General features: G+C 42.2%; 1 protein-coding gene across 1 annotated transcript; it reads left to right on the top strand.

Moving 5' to 3' along the window:
- Nucleotides 1–17,135: 17,135 nt before the first annotated feature.
- On the top strand, nucleotides 17,136–19,105 carry pou4f4 (POU class 4 homeobox 4; the record flags this gene model as incomplete). Its single annotated transcript, XM_079247575.1, has 2 exons — nucleotides 17,136–17,255; nucleotides 18,173–19,105. 2 exons carry the CDS (start codon nucleotides 17,136–17,138, stop codon nucleotides 19,103–19,105), a joined length of 1,053 nt encoding a protein of 350 aa, XP_079103701.1.
- Nucleotides 19,106–19,360: the final 255 nt, after the last annotated feature.

Here is a 19,360-nt window from a genome sequence, read left to right as displayed (position 1 = left end):
AATTATTTCATTGTAGCTGTAATGAGAGCGCCGGCCCTCCCAGTGCGTCCTACATTGACAGGTAGGCCTCTCCAGAATCTAGAGCCCAAAGGCAAGAGGTGGACCTGTTCTGCACACAAACCATGAAGGTTGTTTATTTTCCTCCGTTTGCTGCATGATGATCCAGACGATGGGATCATTTAATAATCTGTCTCTAGATGAGTCAAACTTAAAATCATTACTGAGCCAGCATTGAGTATTAACACCTTTATAATAGGATAGCTTCATTTCTGAAACATATAAACTAAAACACACACACACACACATCCACACACACACACACGCAAATACACTAAACTAGAGTTTGAAGACATAAAGTTAAAAAAAAAACAAAACTCCTCCTGGTGTCTTTCCTTCCTTGAGGCCATCATCTCAAAGCTTTCGGGATCTGTCACTACTAACTGCACAAGAGAGGATCTTCCCAATAAGCACACACACACACACACACACACACACACACACACACACACACACATATACACAGAGACCACCTCTATTGCTCTTTGTTTCTCAAATTCACATACGTTCTGAGGTCTGCCGAGCGAGCACCTTTCGTCCTCTAATCCTGTTAGTGTGAGACGGAGGAACTGGGGCAGGGGGCAGGACAAGCGACTGACTGGAAGGGGGGACAAGGGATACAAAGACCCCCACAAACCAGCACCAGCTGGAGCCCTGAGGTGTGTGTGAGACATGAATACCCTCTTTTACAATCCACATATACAGTATATTCATTCATTCATTCATTTATTCATTCATTCATTCATTCATCGTTCCGATACAATATTAAAATAAAGTTCTGGTTCTGAGGACAGTTGTTGGTACAATCAGGAAATTTAAATCTGACCAAAAAATCTGGTTTTAATCAGTAATCCACCTGGTTGGACCGAGGCCAGAACCAGATCCAGATCCAATGCAGCGTCCAAACGTTCCAACATCAGTATAACAAAATTCCTTCATGTTACAGCTTGTTTTGCACTGTTTACTTCACTAAATAAGGCCTTTGTTACTTTATTTGATCTTTTTGCAACCAGTATATGTGATAGGACCAGACCAGAACTGGTCTGTACGTGATACAAATCAAATCAACTTTTATTTATAAAGCACTTTCATGCCAAAGAGCAGCATGAAGTGTTTTACATTATAAAGACAATAAAATATTGAATAAAATAATTTTAAACATCAAAATAAATTATTCTTCAGAACCTTATAGACTTAAAAACATGCAACCAAACATTTATCATCTCAAAGTCACACTCACATAGTAGGCAGTGTGATCGTATGGACTGAGCAAGCAGAGATCCCAGCGAGGAATGTGGATAATCAGAGCTTAGAAGACCAAAAGGTGTTTTAAAATCCCCCATTTTTACTATTTTAAAGTTTTAACCACTTCAGCGACCTCAGCCCCAGAGATAGGAGAGTCCACTGAGTCCCCCAGCTCTGCTTTCTCATCAGAAGACGTGTTGGCAGTTTTGAAGAAGTCTTCAAGGTATTCCCTCCACCAACCCACATTATCCAGAGTTTAGGTCAGCAGCTCCCCATCTCCCCTGTACATAGTATTGATGGAGCACTACTTCCCCCTCTGGAGTCACCAGGCGGTGGACCAAAATCACCTTGAAGCCGTCCGGAAGTCGTTCTCCATGGCCTTGCTGAACTCCTCCCATGCCTGAGTTTTTGCCTTGGCGACAGCCAAAGCTGCATCCAACTTAGCATGCCGATACCTATCAGCCGATACCTCTTCACCCAAGTGTCCAAGACATGTGGCTGCAGGTCTGACGATACAATTACAAAGTCAATCATTGAACTGCAGCCCAGAGAGTCCTAATGCCAAGTGTACACATGAACACTCTTATGTTCAAACATGGTGTTTTTTTATGGACAATACATGACAAGGACAGAAGTCCAACAACAAGACACCATTTGGGGTCGGGGGGGCATGCCACCCAATCAGTCCCCTACAGGTCTCACTGTCATTGCCCATGTGAGCATTGTAGTCTCCCAGCAAAACAAGGGAGTCCTCAGAGGTAGTCCACTCTAACACTCCCTCCAAGGACTCCAGAAAGGGTGGGTACTCTGAACTGCCATTTGGTGCATAAGCACAAACAACAATCAGGACCCGTCCCCCCACCCAAACGGAGATGAAAGCTACCCGAAGAAGGTCTAGCCCTTCTGGAGGGTACTGGTTCCAGAGCCAAAGCTTGAGGTGAGTCCAACTATATCTTCTGAGGCTCAAACTGCCAGGGTACCTGCCTTCTGCTGCCGCCTGGCTTACATTACACCCAACAGCTATGACCCCTGCTGGAGATGGTGAGTCTACGGGAAGTGAAGCCCATGTAACCCTTTCAGGTTGAGCCTGAGTAGGCTCAGTCTGCTCTTGTGCCCCACCCCAAGGCCTGACTCCAAAGGGGGGCTCAGGTGACCCACTTCTGGGCAAGGAAACATTTTTGCCAATGGTTGTCATCATCATATGGGTGTCTGAGCTTTTTCTGGTCCCTCCCATTAACACTTGTTTGCCATGGCTGACTCTACCAGGGCCAGAAAGCCCTCAACAACATAGCTACTAGGATCTACAGGACACACATACCCCTCCACCACAATAGGTGGTGGCTCAGGGAAAGGTTCTTTTGACATGCAAAAAACCACACCTGTGCCACTCTTCTGTCAAGGACTTTGTTTAAAATAAAAAGTGAAACCTCACTGAATCGTTGTGTTTCACAAAATCCTTAGTTGGGTGGTCAGTTGTGATCCATGTGACTTGTCAGACAACAAGTACTAGTATAGCCCCTCTGGGGCTTTTGAACACACCAAAGTCACTGTAGATTATCATCAGCATCAGGGCAAAGCTGAAAATTTTATCCTGCATGTTAATATTTCACAGTGATTAAACCTAAATCCAACCAGAAGCTGAGAACATGTCTAAACTATGTAGTTCAGCAAAGATTCTGTTTCTTTCCCACTCGTACTTGTTTTATTAGGGGAGAAATGATCTTATTTGTAGCAGATATATGAAATATTGTAACTCCACAGTATTATACATTCACTCTGATTAAAATTTCAGGGCCATTCTGCACAGCCATCTTTACATTCTCACTTGTCTTGTCTCATAATCCAAGTTCAACCAGTTACAAGCCTGAAATCGCCTCCATACTTAATACAGCCATTCATACACACACACATACACACGAGAGCAGGCTGATCAGCCAATGAGAAAATTGATCTAAATCAGAGGGAATAAACACAAATGGCCCCTGGCATTTGCTATTAATATTTTACTAAAAGAAGAGGAAAAAGAGGCAGGGAGTCCAGCTCTGACATTAATCTCATCAGTTTTCTGTCTCTTTTCCTGTCTCATTGAGGAAATTTTCTTCCTTTTTCTCCAGTTCCTGTCACCATGTTTGCCATCACTCCCACACCGTCTTCATCAGTTCCCACTAAACACTGTTGAATGAACATTATTTTTTATAAATTACAACAAACTTCTGTGTCAGGAAGTTATTCGTCTGCAGCCTTCTGCACTGGTTCTTGTAAAATTACTTCAAATGTACCTCACCTTTGTCTTTGTCATCAGACAGAGTCTGGTTTTTTTTTTTATCCTTAAAGTGGGGTGCAGGGATCAGCACTTGATGTCTCTCTCTTTCCCACATCTAACCATTATAACATGTAATCACATGACCTGGCGCATAATGTTTTGTTTATCAGTCTGTCTTTCTTCTTATTTAAATACTCACATTAAATCACTATCCATATAATATCATTTTATCATTAAACTGGGATTTACGCTCCCAGTTTTCATCAAATTGGTCCGGTTCAATGTGAGATGAGATTGAGCAGTTTGATCAGGTGACACTTTCTGTACTCTCTGGTGTGTTTTTTTTTTTTTTTTTACTTAAAACCTTCTTTATGCCCCCTTTGATAGTTGTCTTATTAAAAGTACTTTTAGCTCTATTGGCCCTGTCATTTTGTCCCTGATGAATTCCTGCCTGTCTTCAGGCTGTGTTCTTGCTGCCTTTAAGCTTGTGCAGCCTCTTCTAAAGAAACCTAACTGGGATCCATCACTTCTGTCTAACTACAGGCCGATTTCTAAGTTACCTTTTTTATCAAACTTTTTAGAAAAGATGGTGTACATACAATTACGATTTAAGAAATGATCTTGTGTTAGCAGCTGACTTTGGAAGTTGTACTGTTTTGATTCTTGTGGACCTAGCTGCAACCTTCAACACAGTTTACCACCAAATCCCCCTAGTCACGTTTGAGCACAGTTTCAGTATTAGAGAAACACTCCTTCGCTGGTTCCATTCTTACTTATTGGATTGGTCATTTAGTGTAGATCTTGGTGAGTTTTCCTCAGCTGCAGCCCCTCTCAGTTATGGGGTCCCACAGGGGTCCCTTTTATGTCCCTTTCTTTTTCCTTCTAGATGTTACCCCTGGGTTCTGTTTTTCAGAGGCATAATGTTGCTTATCATTGCTTTGCTGATGATGTTCAGATCTAATTTCCCCTGAAACCACAGGGGGATTCACTGACTAACCTCCTCAGATGCTTATGTGATCTAAAAGTGTGGATGGATTTAAACTTTTTCTACTGAAATGAGGAAAAAAAACTGACATTGTGGTGTTTGGAAGCTCTGACCTTTTAGACCATACAGTCAGTGTTCTTGGTCCGTTTTCCTCATACTGTTGTACTTCCATTGGCAGGTTAACTCTGTTGTTTAAAGTGTTCTCTTTAATTTAAGGCTGATTTGCAAATAAAGCCCAAACATGCCCTAGAGAAAGTCATCCACCTACTCATTGTGTCCTGTATAGATTATTGCAACTCTCTTTATTTTGGCATTGATCAGTTGACCTTGCACTGACTGTAGCTTGCCCAAAACGCTGCGGCTTGGTTGCTTACAGGAACACAACAATATGATCACATCCCCCCTGTGCTTGTTTCTCTGCATTGGCTTCCAGTTGGTTTTAGGACCCTGTACCAGATTTTGTTAATCGTTTGGAGAACCTTAAATGGTTTGGCTCCCTCGTATTTTTCAGATTTGTTACACCAGCATGCTTCAGCCAGGACTCTGAGGTCCTCTTCCAAAACTCTTACTCAAGGTCCCATTTGCCAGACTTAAATCCCTGGGTGACAGAGCTTCTCTGTTGTTGCTCCTAAGATGTGGAATAGCCTTCCCCATCCCATCAGACCTTTTCCAATCTGTCTCTGATTTTGAGTCTCTACTTAAAACCCTCTTTTTTTCCACTGGCATTTGATCAAACCTGAGCTTGTCCTTTGTGTGTTTTATTTTACTTTTATTCTAGTTTTTCATTTTTAATTCTAGATTTTATTTATTTTTACTGTGCAGTGTTTAATTTTAAATTGTGCAGCGTTGTTTGTTGTTTTATTGTTTAGCACTTTGAGCAGCTGCTACTGTAAAAATGTGCTATATAAATAAACTACAACTTGAGATGGGTTTGTGCACATTTTTTTAGTTTACACTGGCAAACACAGGTAAGTGTCAAAATGTCTAATCCCAGCCATCCAGCTTTTTAAGAAACCTTCAGTTGAGGCCCAAGTATGACCAATCTGAGCCAGCAGGGTGGAGCTTGAGATGCTACAATCTATTGACTGGTGAAAAGAATTATCACTTCCTGTGCAATTTAGCAAAAGCAGGAAAAGCTCCATAATACAAACTATTGGATGCCCACCATACTCCTCCTTTATGGGGCACATTCATCTTCATTATAATTTAAGGAAGGCGTTGCAACACACCATCCTGTACAGACCTGGACATATTTGTGAAAATTGCATGAGATAGTGTTTCTGGCTGGGTTAGCTCATACCAGAGAGCTGTGTTAACCGTGGTTGTGTCTTCAGAAGAAAATAAAAGAGAGGAGAGGCAAGGTGAACATTGCTAAAGTGAGAAGAGCAATGTTAGTCTACTGAATGTTGAGAAGAGAAACCTGAATATCAAACTCATCATGCAAGTATTGATCAACACCAATAGAAATCCTGAGAATACCTCAGAAAACACATCTCCATTCCAATCAGGCTCAGCGTTGGAGCACCACAGGGCTGCATGCTCAGCCCCTTCCTTTACACCCTCTCACACAGCTTCAAAACGCACATGATTCCACCATCCTTGACAAGTTCTATTCTATTCTATTCTATTCTACAGTGATTTAGCAGACACTTTTCTCCAAACAAATTTATATCTGAGAGTGAGAACAACACAAGCAAGAAATGAAGCAGTTAGGAACATCGTAGATAAGTGCTAGTCAGACTGCTGTGAGTCCAGTTGGACCAGATGCTGTCATGTAGTGCTGGATGCAACATAGTCTTATTTTTTTTTTCGTGGGGGTTTACTGACGCCATACAAAAAGACTGATCTCAAACAAACAGGAGACAGATGGAGGAAAACCAAGGTTTAAGAACGATCAGCAAGCGAAACTAACAATGAAACTAAGACATAGGCAAATACGGGAAACAACAACGATCTGGCCATAAGAAACTGAAACCAAGGAGTGCAAACACACTGAGGACAGCTAAGAAGGAACCAGTGACATGTGTTAGATGATTAAACCTGGTGAGCTGATGAGCAGGAAGCAGAACAGGGGAAATAATTACAAAATAAAACAGAAATCAGTATCAGACAAACAAAACTCCAAACTAGAATCCACTGATGATGACAGAACTTGATTCTGCCACAAATGAGGAGATATATCATTAAAGACCCACCTCATTCCAATACCTAGGAGTTCAGCTGAACAACAAGCTAAACTGGAACTGTATCAGAACCACAAATTTAAAGAGACTGTTTAATCTGATCCAGAAGTTCTAGTTCTGCCCTGAGGACTCGTGTGGAGCTCCTGGATCTGGTTGTCAAAAAAAAAAATGCTGCACACAATGCTATCTATCTATCTATCTATCTATCTATCTATCTATCTATCTATCTATCTATCTATCTATCTATCTATCTATCTATCTATCTATCTATCTATCTATCTATCTATTACAGACATATGACCATCCAATCATTTAGAACGAGGCAGTTAAAACGATGGGTTGGTGTTTTTTCAGTCCCCTCTGTACAACAGGTGACTAAATGTTGTTTTTTTTTATCACAGTCACTGAGTTGTCCTTGAAACCAGCAACTACTGTTAACTGTTCACTCAGTAAAAGACATTTTCCGTTTTTATTTTTTTTCTTTGTGTGTGTTTTTCTGGTTTTAGTTGAAATACTTTTTTGTTTTGTTTTTAATAGTTCTGTTTTTTTTAGTTTGTTGATCTGTGGTGCTCCTTCAGTTGCTGACTTCATCTTCCTGCAGGGGACCATCTTATGTTTCTTTACAGGTGTAGCAGATGGTGTAGAATCTCTGATTGCAGTGTTTCCTATGTTGTCTATTTCTCTTTACTCTTTATTTTTTGTTTACTTTCTCTTTCCTTTCTGCTCTCATTCTATCCCTGTTGTGTCTCTTCTCCAGTCAGGTCCAGCAGTACTATGTACACGCAGTGAAACAAATGTTTATTTCAAATAAACAAACAAATAAAATAAAAACTAATCAAGGATATCTTTACATATATGAAGCTCCTCTTGACAAAACACATGCACTCAGCACAACACAGCAACACGGCAGCCAGACCATCATTCTGATTCCTTTAATGCAACAGGAAAAGTTTAAAAAGAGGATTTTAACTTCAGGATTTTTATTTCATTACAGCCTTATTCCTTCAGTTAACAAAAATAGAACCCAGAAAAGCTACAAATGAAGTGACAAATCCACATTGTCACTGCGTGGTGACGTACGTTGTGGGATTTTTGTAGTTAGGCGTTTAAGCTTCCAGCTCATCTCTTCCTTTATTTTTCATGTATCTAAATGTTTTTTCCATGTCTTCAAATTCAAATTTGGATAAAGCCTCCACACACAGGTTCTTCAAACAGCTTCAGCACAACTCTTCAGTGTATCTGCGACTCTTCTCCTGCATCTCCCTCTAGTCCCAAACGGCAAAGACATCAGTAAAAATAAAAAATCATTTGATTTACATACATTGTAATGTGATCCCCCTCATGCCAGTGACATGATCATGCAGCATTTTGTTTGTTTACTTGTTTTCCTTTTGTTTGAGTGTTCTCTGTTCTTGTAGTAGGCTACAGGGGAGAGAAGATGATTTTGTTTGTATGGAAATGAGCGTGGCTGCTCTCGGGGGAAATGCTCAGAGGGTTGAGCACTTTGATGCTCTGCCCTCGGTGGATTGTCAGGATGTCGTTTACAAGAAATGAGGAGTTCAGAAAAAAAAAAAAACAGAGATGGGGCGAAGAATCAGCAGCTGAAGTAGAATCCAACCTGATGCTGCAAAAATGAGTTGAGATAGAATTATTTACACATCACAGCAAACAACTTGGACTCAGGTTTCTGTCTGAATGTGGTTTTAAAAGTCCTCCAATGATGTCTTTATTTTCCAAGTATCTCTGTTTGGAAACATCTGGAGCTCTGGTGAACATCTGTCTCTCTGGTCTCTCCTGTGTTTTGAGCATTGTTTGGACTGCTGCACCCTGGAAATGCTGCTCTTTAGCTTTTATGGTACAACTAAAGTAAAAGTTTAACAATGAATTTAGTTACAAGGTAAGTAGCTTCAAAATAAACTGGTTTGAACTCAACTGGTTCTGTGACAAGTTATAAAACAATGTCTCATAAAATAAAAGGAAATACCCAACCAGAAGCACTGAATAAGTCCAATTTAAGGACAAAGCACAAAAGAAAACAAAACTAAAATCTGTAATTCTTTAGCAAAAACACTAACAAAGACAAATAAATCTGTAATTCTACAACAAGTCCCTTTTCAGTGATTTTACAGGCTAAGTTTGGTGGCAAACTGTGTCACTGTCAGACACAGCTGACCCGGATGATGGTGCTGATAGTCATTAAATAGGAGAGTTATGGGGGAGTTGCCAATGGATGAGACAAGGAAGTTTGTGCACAGACTGGAGGCTATGGTAGAGGCCAATCATCCAAGTGCACTGGGAGCATCCTCATCTGCACACTAGCCCACAGATCGGCAGGCCAGGGCCATAACAGGGTGCAGTTTTAGTTTATAAATAAGTTTGTTGGGTAAAAGTAGCAAATGAAAAAAAAGAAATGAGCTAAACTAATTAGTAGCTGTGTCACTCACCATCCACTGTTTCAGGTCTACTGTCTAAAACTTATGGACCCCTTTTCTTTTAGAACTGCCACAATTCTTGGTGGGCTAGAGTCAACCAGACCACCATATCTTCATCCTCCTCCGCTTTCAGCTCCCCATGCTGACCTGTCCCGAGGTGGTCGCTTGGGTCAAGGTGCTCTGGTGTTGGGCTGTTGGTCCTGATGCAGGCAACCCCTTGAGATGGTGTGTACCGACTCTGTATTCAGCCACAAGTTTTTTCTTTCTTTTATTGTACAGGTTTTTCTAAGTTTTTATAGGTTGTGTGCACACAGTGTATGTGTGTGTATGAGTGTGTGGTGGTATGGTTGTATATGGTGTTTATAAATGTCCGCCTCATTGTAGCCTCAGTTTCCTGTTCTTACTGACAGGAGGGAACCCGCTGTGGTCTTCTGCTGCTGGAGACCATCTGCTTCCAGGCTGGACGTGTTGTGTGTTCAGACATGATGTTCTGCAGATCTTGGTTGGAACCAGTGCTCACTGGACTTCCTGTTGTCTTTCTGTCGTCTCCAACCAGTCTGACCAGTCTCCTCTGACCAAAACAAGACATTCTGGTCCAAACAACTGCTGCACGCTGGATATTTTCTCCTCTTTAGACCTTCTCTGTCACACTAGAGAAGGTTGTGTTTGAAAATCCCAGTAGATCATCAGTTTCTGAAATTTGCCGACAAACTACCATGAAATGCTTCAAGCCATTTAGTTCCCCTTTCTTCCTAATTCTGCTGCTCAGTTCTAACTACAGCAAGTTATCTTCACCGTGACTACGTGACAAAATGCACTGAGTTGCTGCCGTGTGATTAGATTAGGATATGATGAGGTGGGCGGTCGTTAATGGGGAGTTCTTGTAGGGGAAGTAATACTGGTAGCAACATGATATCAACACAACAGGTGCCTTCTTCACGTGAATAGTAACAAGTCACTAATTTCTACATCTGAACTGTTACATTTATTTACATATAAATACTTGTTATTGGTCTAATTTATGCAAAATGATTGCATATCATGTTATTCAGAAAAAATCTACCAGACAAATTGGACATGAGGTTTATTTTTCAAAAAACCTTCTGGCTCATGTCCGTCTTTAACCCCGAAATAAACTGTTAGATGTTTCTTTTAATAAGGATAATATTGGAAAGTCTTTTTTTTTTTTTTTTTTTCACTGAATTGGGTTAAAGTTGGCTGCAAGTTCTTCCAGATTCAGGATTGTTTCCAAGCAGAACCTGCCTCATCTCACTTCATCTTTGTTCAGTTCAGCATGACAGGGGTCCCCTTGTATACTCAGAGTAAACAGGCCCGCGGTTATAAAGCTTTTACACGCCAATCCTGCCCAACATTCCCTTTATGTGAAAATGCTGCAGGGCTCCGATGCATAATACATGAGCACTCAGTTAATCTATTGATCCAAAATATGTCTTCTCTCTTTCTCTGTCTCATTTACTATCTGTCTTTCTGTCATTTTGTTATTCCCTCTCTTAGTTTCTTGCACACTGGTTTGCACTTTCTTTTTTCTTTTGCTTTTCTTTTCCATCAGCAGCCTAATTGCAGCACGTGGAGAGACAGAAAAATTAGAAGAGATGAAAAAAGATGTACATGAGGAGGTGGAGATAATGAAAACATTAACCATGAAAAATGCAAAAACCTTAAATAAAAAATAACCATGTGTGAAAACACTGGTTGGAATACAAAAAGTAGAATATCTGAAAAAAAAAAACCAAGCAAACATGATCAAACACATGACTGCCACATGCAGTGCAAAAATAACCACTAGATCACCACCTTCTCAGGTACAGCTTGCAGTTCACAGGTTGGTTCAACAACTGAACATCAACAGATAAAAAAGAACAATATTATTTCATATAAAAATAATAATCAATTACAACTAATTTATTACATAACAGATAATAGTCCTGATTCTAAATGTGTTCAAAAAACAAAAAAACAGAACCACAAATGAAAACCTCCATCAGAATAAAACCATTAAGGATAACCTTCATCAGAACCACAACCAGGAAGGAAAACCTCTGTTAGAACCTCCAGAACCACAAGTGAAAACCTCAATCAGAACCAGAACCAAGAATGAAACCTTCATCTGAACCACAACCAGGAAGGAAAACCTCTGTTAGAACCAGAACCAGAGGTTCCTGGAACTGCCCTCAGACTGATGTGCTGGATGCTGATTGGTCGCCACACGCCCACCTACTCTTGATTGGCCGGATCTTCTACTGAGCATCCGAATAAAGGCTGTCACCGACCTTCGTTCCTGGCAGCTGTGTTTTGGTGGAGCCTTGGTGCCACAGCTTGCCACTCATTCACTGACTGTTAATGAGATTGACGGTTTGGTGTTTGTGATTTGCCACTTTTGTGATTACAGCTGGGTCGGTGCCGGCTTCGGTTTATACTTTTGTTGTTGGGTTTGTTTTGGCTTTTGATTTCTGACCTTTGATGCTTTTTAAGGAGTAGCGGGTCCTAAATAAAGCCTTCATTTGCGCATCTTCCTGGTTTTCTTTTGTTAATGTTGCCACCCCTTTGTACCCCTGGACAAACTCCATCGGGGGTCACAACACACCCAACTGTCAGAAAAAGATCATTTGAAATAGCAGAGAACATTCCTGGAGGAAGAGAGGAAAAGAAAAGAGAGAAAGTGTCAGAGCAATAGATTAGACAGGATTCAACATCAGTTTGACTTTTACTGTCAGGAGAGAGCTCAGAGTCCAGGTAGGACGCAACATGGTTGCTGGATTAGCCATCATTAAGGGGTAAAGTCACTGAGAAAATCCAACAAAGGTCATGAGAGCTTTTTAAAAGCCTGAAACTTTCACCAGACCAGTTATTCACCTTCATCCAGCAGACTGAATCCAGCAGAGCCCACTAGGGTTTTTGTTATCATCATATGGTCTCTGCTGACATGCTGGAGACCCTTCTGACTGTCAGAGACATGTGGACGCCATCCTTTCCACCTGCCGCCCAGTAAAGTCAGGTGCTTATGGTCTCATCACATAAAGCTAAATGAAGCAGAAGGTGTGTCTACAACCATCATTCTGCTGTAGCAGCAAAGCCCTTTTAAGAATCTCGAAGCGCAGGTGAAGTGCAGACAGTATCTTCCCAAGCGAAACTACTAACCTTTTCTTCAAGCCTTGTGTCTTTAATTTGTACTGGCAGACAATTAAATATTTACTAGGAACCCTACAGGCAATTACATTAAAAGTGTGTGGTTAGACACTGCCTACCCTTCGGTGAGCCCCCTCGGTGAGAAGTGCAGGCCGATTTGGTGAATGGTCACAAAGTTTACAACGTCAGATTTTACTCACTATGAATAATTCAAACCTGGAGGAAGTAGAAAGGGAAGGAAAAGGAGGACAAGAGTGAAGAGAAATACAGGAAGAAGAGGAGGAGGCAGCGGCAGGAGGAGGGAGTGACGTGAGGAGGCTGTGGTGGATATTGGCAGAGGGCTGCACTTCAGTGTCCATTTGCTAAATGTGGCAGAAGTACACCATGTGGCAGCCATGTTCTCCTCACTGAAAGGTTTGCAGGACGTTTGATCCCTCAGAGTCCAGCCTGTACTGTAAACACGCAACCATCCATGCATAGCTGCACATACCATACACACACGTGCCCATCTTGTCCATGCACATGCAGAAAAACGATTGTTTTGTCTCAGTCTGAAGTACATCCATACACATATGCGCATGACACAATGATAGAAACAACTCACCACTGGGGAGTGGATAAAAGTCAAACACTTTAGTTACAGTAAAGCTGTTTAGACGGCTAATCTGTCTTTAAGAGTGTGGGACAAGATATTTATTAGGGCATAAATGGGTTTTATTTTTTTAATATTTTATATCATATGAAAAACATGGAATGCTTGAGATTTACAAGTATTTAAACATTGTCAACAAAAGTCTAAAACTATGTTTAAGATACAGTAAAAGATAAAAATGGATAATAAAAATTATAATATTACCAAAACCAGTATTCCATTTGCTTACTTCCTGGGACTGCGATACAAATATGTGGCTCTGAACAGGATTTCAGTAAGGTAAAGGAACTCAACCCTTTGGACTTAAACTTGAGATGAAGCTGCTTGTAAGGCAGATTTATGTTGGACTAACAGAGAAGGACATGATGCACGCTCCAACTTTCACCATCAGGAAAGACTGAACGGCTGAAACGAGTTCTTATGACAGTTAAAACTTCATCAACATTTCGTTTGACAAATCAAATGAAACTTTCCAGGTTTTCTTCTTTAACCTGGGAAACAAGCAGCTCCAGCAGGTAAATAAACTGTCAACATTCATTCAGAGAGCAGCCTGATAAACATCAGCTGCAGTCCGGACTGTCACAGCCCAACCTGAAAACGATTTAGAATATTTGGAATGATAAACCTTACTGAGCATCAGGATGCGTGGTTATGTTACTACGTAATGTAAGGCCATCGAGGCTGCGCGGTGGCGTAGTGGTTAGCATTCTGGCCTCACATCATAGGTTTCTGTTTCAATCCCTGCCTGGGGGGGAGGCTCAAACGGTGGCTGTTTGGAGTTTCCATGCTCTCTCCAGGTACTCTGGCTTCCTCCCACTGTCCAAAAACATTGACGTTACTCTAAACTGTCCCAAGGAGTGAGTGGTTGTCCGTCTCTCTGCGTGGCCCAGTGATGGACTGGGGACAACGCTGTACCCTGCCTGTTGCCCAAAGATCGCTGGGATAGGCTCAACCAGACTAGGCGGTTGGGAAAATGAATGATGTAATTATCAGCATTAGGTCTACAGCCTGGGTCTCAGAAGAGGAAACACATGCAGGAGGCCAACGTTCAGCCAGTACAAAACAAACACACTCATTCTGTAACACTCTGTTTGTAATGACTGATGAAAATAATATCTTCATAACTTCATTTTTCACAGAATTAACAGCATTAAAGCCTCCTTAAAGCTGACAGAACAAGTGTATGCTGTTAAACTGAAGACTTTCTCATGTGAACAAAGCTGATTTTAAACTTGGCCTTTTGAGTCTGACTTCCTTTTTTCTGCCAGGTCCTCCTCCCATCCCAGCTGTACATCCTGCATTCTGTCGTCCTGCCTGCCGGTGTCCCAGTGGAGGCGGCTGATATATATTTGATGAGTGGTGTAGGGACCCTCTGGAGGGCCTTGGCTACAGCAGGACAATAGGCCTCGCTCAGGTTTCCTGCCTCCGTCACTGAGACTGCAGCTTGTTTTGTAGGCGAAGCCGGTGAGTCGGGCTGTTGTTTCAGCGGCGGACTGCAGACCAGCAGGCAGAGTTTCAGAAACAGCCGGAAGGAATCGAGGTCTAGTTACACTATCATGTAGGTTTGATCTGTTGGACGCTACAACCCACATATGATGATGTAAATGCAGATATTCTGCGTTGATTTGCATAAAGTTATTTTACATTCTCACTATTCATATCATATGATATAGTATCATCATAAAGATTTCATAAGGTAATAAAACATCACCTTTGCATTTCCATCTTTCCAGGTTTAGCATACTTCCTGATTCTAAACCGTCCTTTGAGTCTCCTCTAAGTCTCGCTTCCCGCCATGTTTCACGCCAGATGTTAACACACACCAGCGTCAAATCATTCTTTTGTTCAGTGGCAGATCCTCATCTTTGTTGTTGTTATCATGCAAGCTGTTGGTTATCGTTCATGCCAGGTCTTGTTCTTCTGCTGCCACAGCTTTTCTTTCTGCCTCGTCTGTTCGTTCCTGCCACAGCGTTGTCTCGTTTCTTCAGTCAAACTTATTCTTTCCTTTACTTGTTTACGTTCCAACTGCAAACCTGCATGATGATCATCAGCAAATGTTCTGCGTTCTTTAACTGCAGATGAATAGAGGTGAATAATGAGGCATGTGTTGGTAGAGATCCTCAACTTTGTCACTGTGGCCCAAAACAAAGTCAGTCTACTGACTACTGGTTAGATGTTTAGCCGGGTGTCTGCAGCGCTGCTTCTTCCCAAAGCTCATCTACGGTGTGTAACTCCAGACCACACACACACACACACACACACACACACACACACACACACACACACACACACAGCCGAGCAATTTGATTCCTTGAGCTAGTGTGTTGCCAGGTCTGGCCCGTCTCCACACTGGAGGCAAAACAGCTAGAAAATTATTAATACTAAACTCATTTTTCATAATATTAGTTTATAACCTTCAACTGAGGATGGAGTTTTAATATTCCTCATCCCAGGATGGCGAAAATGTGATTATAGACCAAGAACCAAATCATCTGTTCAACCAAACACAAACATGTTGTCTTTTTACGCTTCAAACAAAAAAAAAAAAGCTTTTTGAGAAACAATCTGGTTCTGGTTCTGATGGAGGTTATGCCTTCCTGGTTCTGGTTCTGATGGAACCTCTTACTGGAGATCAGAGGTTTTGTTCTCTTCTACTGATCATACTAAAGACTGAAGTAGTTTTTTTCCCTGTATATTTATACAGGAGCACGTCATGTTGGAGAACCAGCCATTAGTCATCCGTCTGAGGTCAGAACACAGAAAGATGACAAAGAAAGATGAAATTATGCATGACCAGCTTTCATTTGTTTGGGCCAAAACGGTTTGATGGCCTAAAATAATTTTTTTCTGTATTTGTGAGTCTGATGATATGATTTTGATTTAAAGTCATGAAATAAAATTTGGAAGTGAAGATAAAAATTGGGACGTTTTTTAAGGACTTAATTTCATATTTATATTCCTACATCTACTATATCTATACTGTCTTTATATATCTATATCTATATCTATCTATCTATCTATATATATATATATATATGTATATATATATATATATATATATATATATATATATATATATATATATATATATATATATATATATATATATATATATATATATATAGATAGATAGATAGACAGACCATCGGAAGGCCTGTGTGATTAACGCAATAATTAGCTCAGTGCGCGTGTCAGTCCGGACTGATTGACAGGTCATACCCCGCTGACCTCTCGCGGTTTGTGTGTAAATATTTCATCGTCTGCTGCTTGTGCTCTTTCGTTCCTGTTCAAGCCTGTTCATTCTTTAATTGAGGGAAGAGCGCGCGCGTGTGGGAAGGGGCCGTCCACGCCACAGCCACAAAGTAAATGAAGCATGATTAATTTATGTATTAATTGGTAAGAAAGTGAATGGGGTCCGAAGGAATCCCTGCATGCGCCATTAATAATAAATAATAAATAATAAAAGATTCACTCAGACTCATCAGCGTTTAAAATAAGTATTTCCTCATTAATAGAAGATTTGTTTTTGAGATAAATAAACAAACAGTTAATTAGATAGATAGCTAGATAGATAGCTAGATAGATAGATAGATAGATAGATAGATAGATAGATAGATAGATAGATAAATAGTTTGGGGTCCTGGTTTGTTGGTGGTCCAGTTTCACGTTTTCATATCAAAACTTCACGTTGAGACACATTTTTCGTTCAGGTATTGATTCCAACATGTGAAGAAGCAGCAGTGAAACCACAGCATCCTCATCCTCACAGAACCAGCTTTGACAGACGTATGGGCGTGGCTACTGGGCATACCTCCATGTGATTGGCGGAGGGATCATGCGGGAGGGACGAACGCTCCTCCAATGAGAAGTAGCCTTTGAGGCAGTGGTCCAATATAGGTGCCGGAGGCAAGCAGCATCTTTATTATAGAAGTCATTTTCAGGCTAAAGGAGGCAGAAGATCAGCAGGAGTCCTGGAGTTTTATCTCCACATCTTTTTCTCCTTTTCTTTAGCCGAACCTGACCTGTGTCCCCATTGAGGCAGACTTTTTTCCATCCAGAGCATCTGCGCGCGGCAGGTTTCTTTCCTCTCCGAGGCGTTTCTCTGTAGAAATCCAACAAAACGGAGCCGAACGAGGAAGACGGACGGCGACCCTCCCTCACTTCTGCAATCATGATGTCGATGAACAGCAAACAACCTTTCAGTATGCACCCTATCCTCCACGAGCCCAAATACACACCTCTGCACTCCAGCTCGGAGGCCATCCGCAGAGCCTGCCTGCCCACGCCGTCGGTGAGTCCAGCTTTTCCTGGGAATAAAACACATAAAAACCTTCACCAAGTCAGGATTTACAGGACTCAGAACAGTAATACAACTTTTCTGCTAAAGAGTTTTTAAATTATTAGAAAATTCTCTAATATCTAACTGTGTTGTTAATTATAAATAAGTATTCATGGTAGAAAAAATAATCCCGTCAGATTTTCACTGTTCAAATAAATGATGGAGGGATTCAGGAAAAGAGGGGATTTATGGTCTGTACGGGGATGGAAGCTCTTCTTGAAAATCACAAGACCTGAAACGAGAATCTGAGGCCAAATGTTGAGCGCGCGCGCGCGCGCATGTGATTCTCTTGAAAGTGAAAGAAAATAAAGGATGAAGGCGAGGCTGCGTGGACTCTCCGAGCGCGTGTTATCTCATATTATCCCATTCATATTCCAGCTCAGGCTCATTTCATTGTCCGCAGGAATTATTCAGGAGGTCGTAAATATTAATTTTAGATGAATATCCTTCCTGCTGACACACTTCCAGCACGTTGGCAGAAAATAATGTCCACGTCGTGGAAGACTCATCGTTCCTGATTTGAGACAAACTGAATTTATTTCAGTATTTGTGGATGAAAAGTCAAACTTCTGTATTTTACACTAAAGTCAACTTGTTTATAGTTTTATGGAGATTATTTTCTCATTTTTAATATCTAAGTTATAATATTGTCCAGAAATATAAATCCAGAAAATTTGATTTATTAACATTTAAATGAAAAAAAAAAAAAGTTTTTTATTTGCTTCAAATCATTTCACCTTTCTGCAAAATGTTTTTTTTTCCCACCTGATAATTTACTATTTTCCATGTTTAAACGCGAACAATAATTAAACAGCTGAGAGCTTTGGTGTGTTTTCTGGACCTAAGCGGCTCCTTGTGCTCCTCTCCAGCTGCAGGGGAACATCTTCGCCGGCTTTGATGAGACGTTGCTTCAGAGAGCCGAGGCTCTGGCCGCCGTGGACATCGTGGCGCAGAAGAGTCACCCCTTCAAGCCGGACGCCACCTACCACACCATGACCACGATGACCAGCATGACCTGCACGCCCACCTCGTCCTCCGCGCACCTGCACCACCCGTCGGTGCTCACGTCGCACCACCACCCGGCGCACCACCAGCCGGCGCAGGGCCTGGAGGGGGACCTGCTGGACCACCTCACCCCGGGCATTTCTCTGGCGGGGATGCCCGGTTCCGACGTCTGCTCCACGGCCTCGCACACAGCTCACGCGGCCGCCCACATGTCTGCCATCAACCACATGCAGCACCACCACCACCACCAACAGTCCATGAACATGCACCCGCACGGGCTGGGCTCCCACGGCTCCCTGGGGGCCGCGGGCGGAGAAGCGGAGCCGGACCCCCGCGAGCTGGAGTCTTTTGCTGAAAGGTTCAAACAAAGACGCATCAAACTGGGGGTGACCCAGGCCGATGTGGGGGCGGCCCTGGCCAACCTCAAGATCCCCGGGGTGGGCTGTCTGAGCCAGAGCACCATCTGCAGGTTCGAGTCCCTGACGCTGTCGCACAACAACATGGTGGCCCTGAAGCCGATCCTGGAGGCCTGGCTGGAGGAGGCGGAGCGCGCGCAGAGGGAGAAGATGTCCAAGCCGGAGATCTTCAACGGGGGGGACAAAAAGAGGAAACGCACGTCCATCGCCGCGCCGGAGAAGCGCTCCCTGGAGGCGTACTTCGCCGTCCAGCCGCGGCCGTCGTCGGAGAAGATCGCGGCCATCGCGGAGAAACTGGACCTGAAGAAGAACGTGGTCCGGGTTTGGTTTTGCAACCAGAGACAAAAACAGAAACGAATGAAATTTTCTGCCACGCACTAAGAGATCCCGCAAAGCTGCGGGACTCTGTCCCCGATTAGAGACAAAGCAGAGACAAGCTGCAGCTGCTGGGTCAGAAGGACAGACAGGTACGCCGCGGGGCCTGCTGGGGCCTGCTGGAGCGGGACTGGCCCGCGCGACACCCTGCGCTGGACAAGCTGCTGCACAGTGACAAAAAAAAAAAAAAAGAGATAATAATACACAACTAATATTAAGGTAGATTATAGTTATTTTTCTGTTGCTCTGATTAAAGGAAAA

Source organism: Telmatherina bonti (assembly GCF_933228915.1).
Source record: "Telmatherina bonti genome assembly, chromosome: 10".
NCBI lineage: Eukaryota > Metazoa > Chordata > Actinopteri > Atheriniformes > Telmatherinidae > Telmatherina > Telmatherina bonti.
This window is presented reverse-complemented; position numbering and strand designations above follow the sequence as displayed.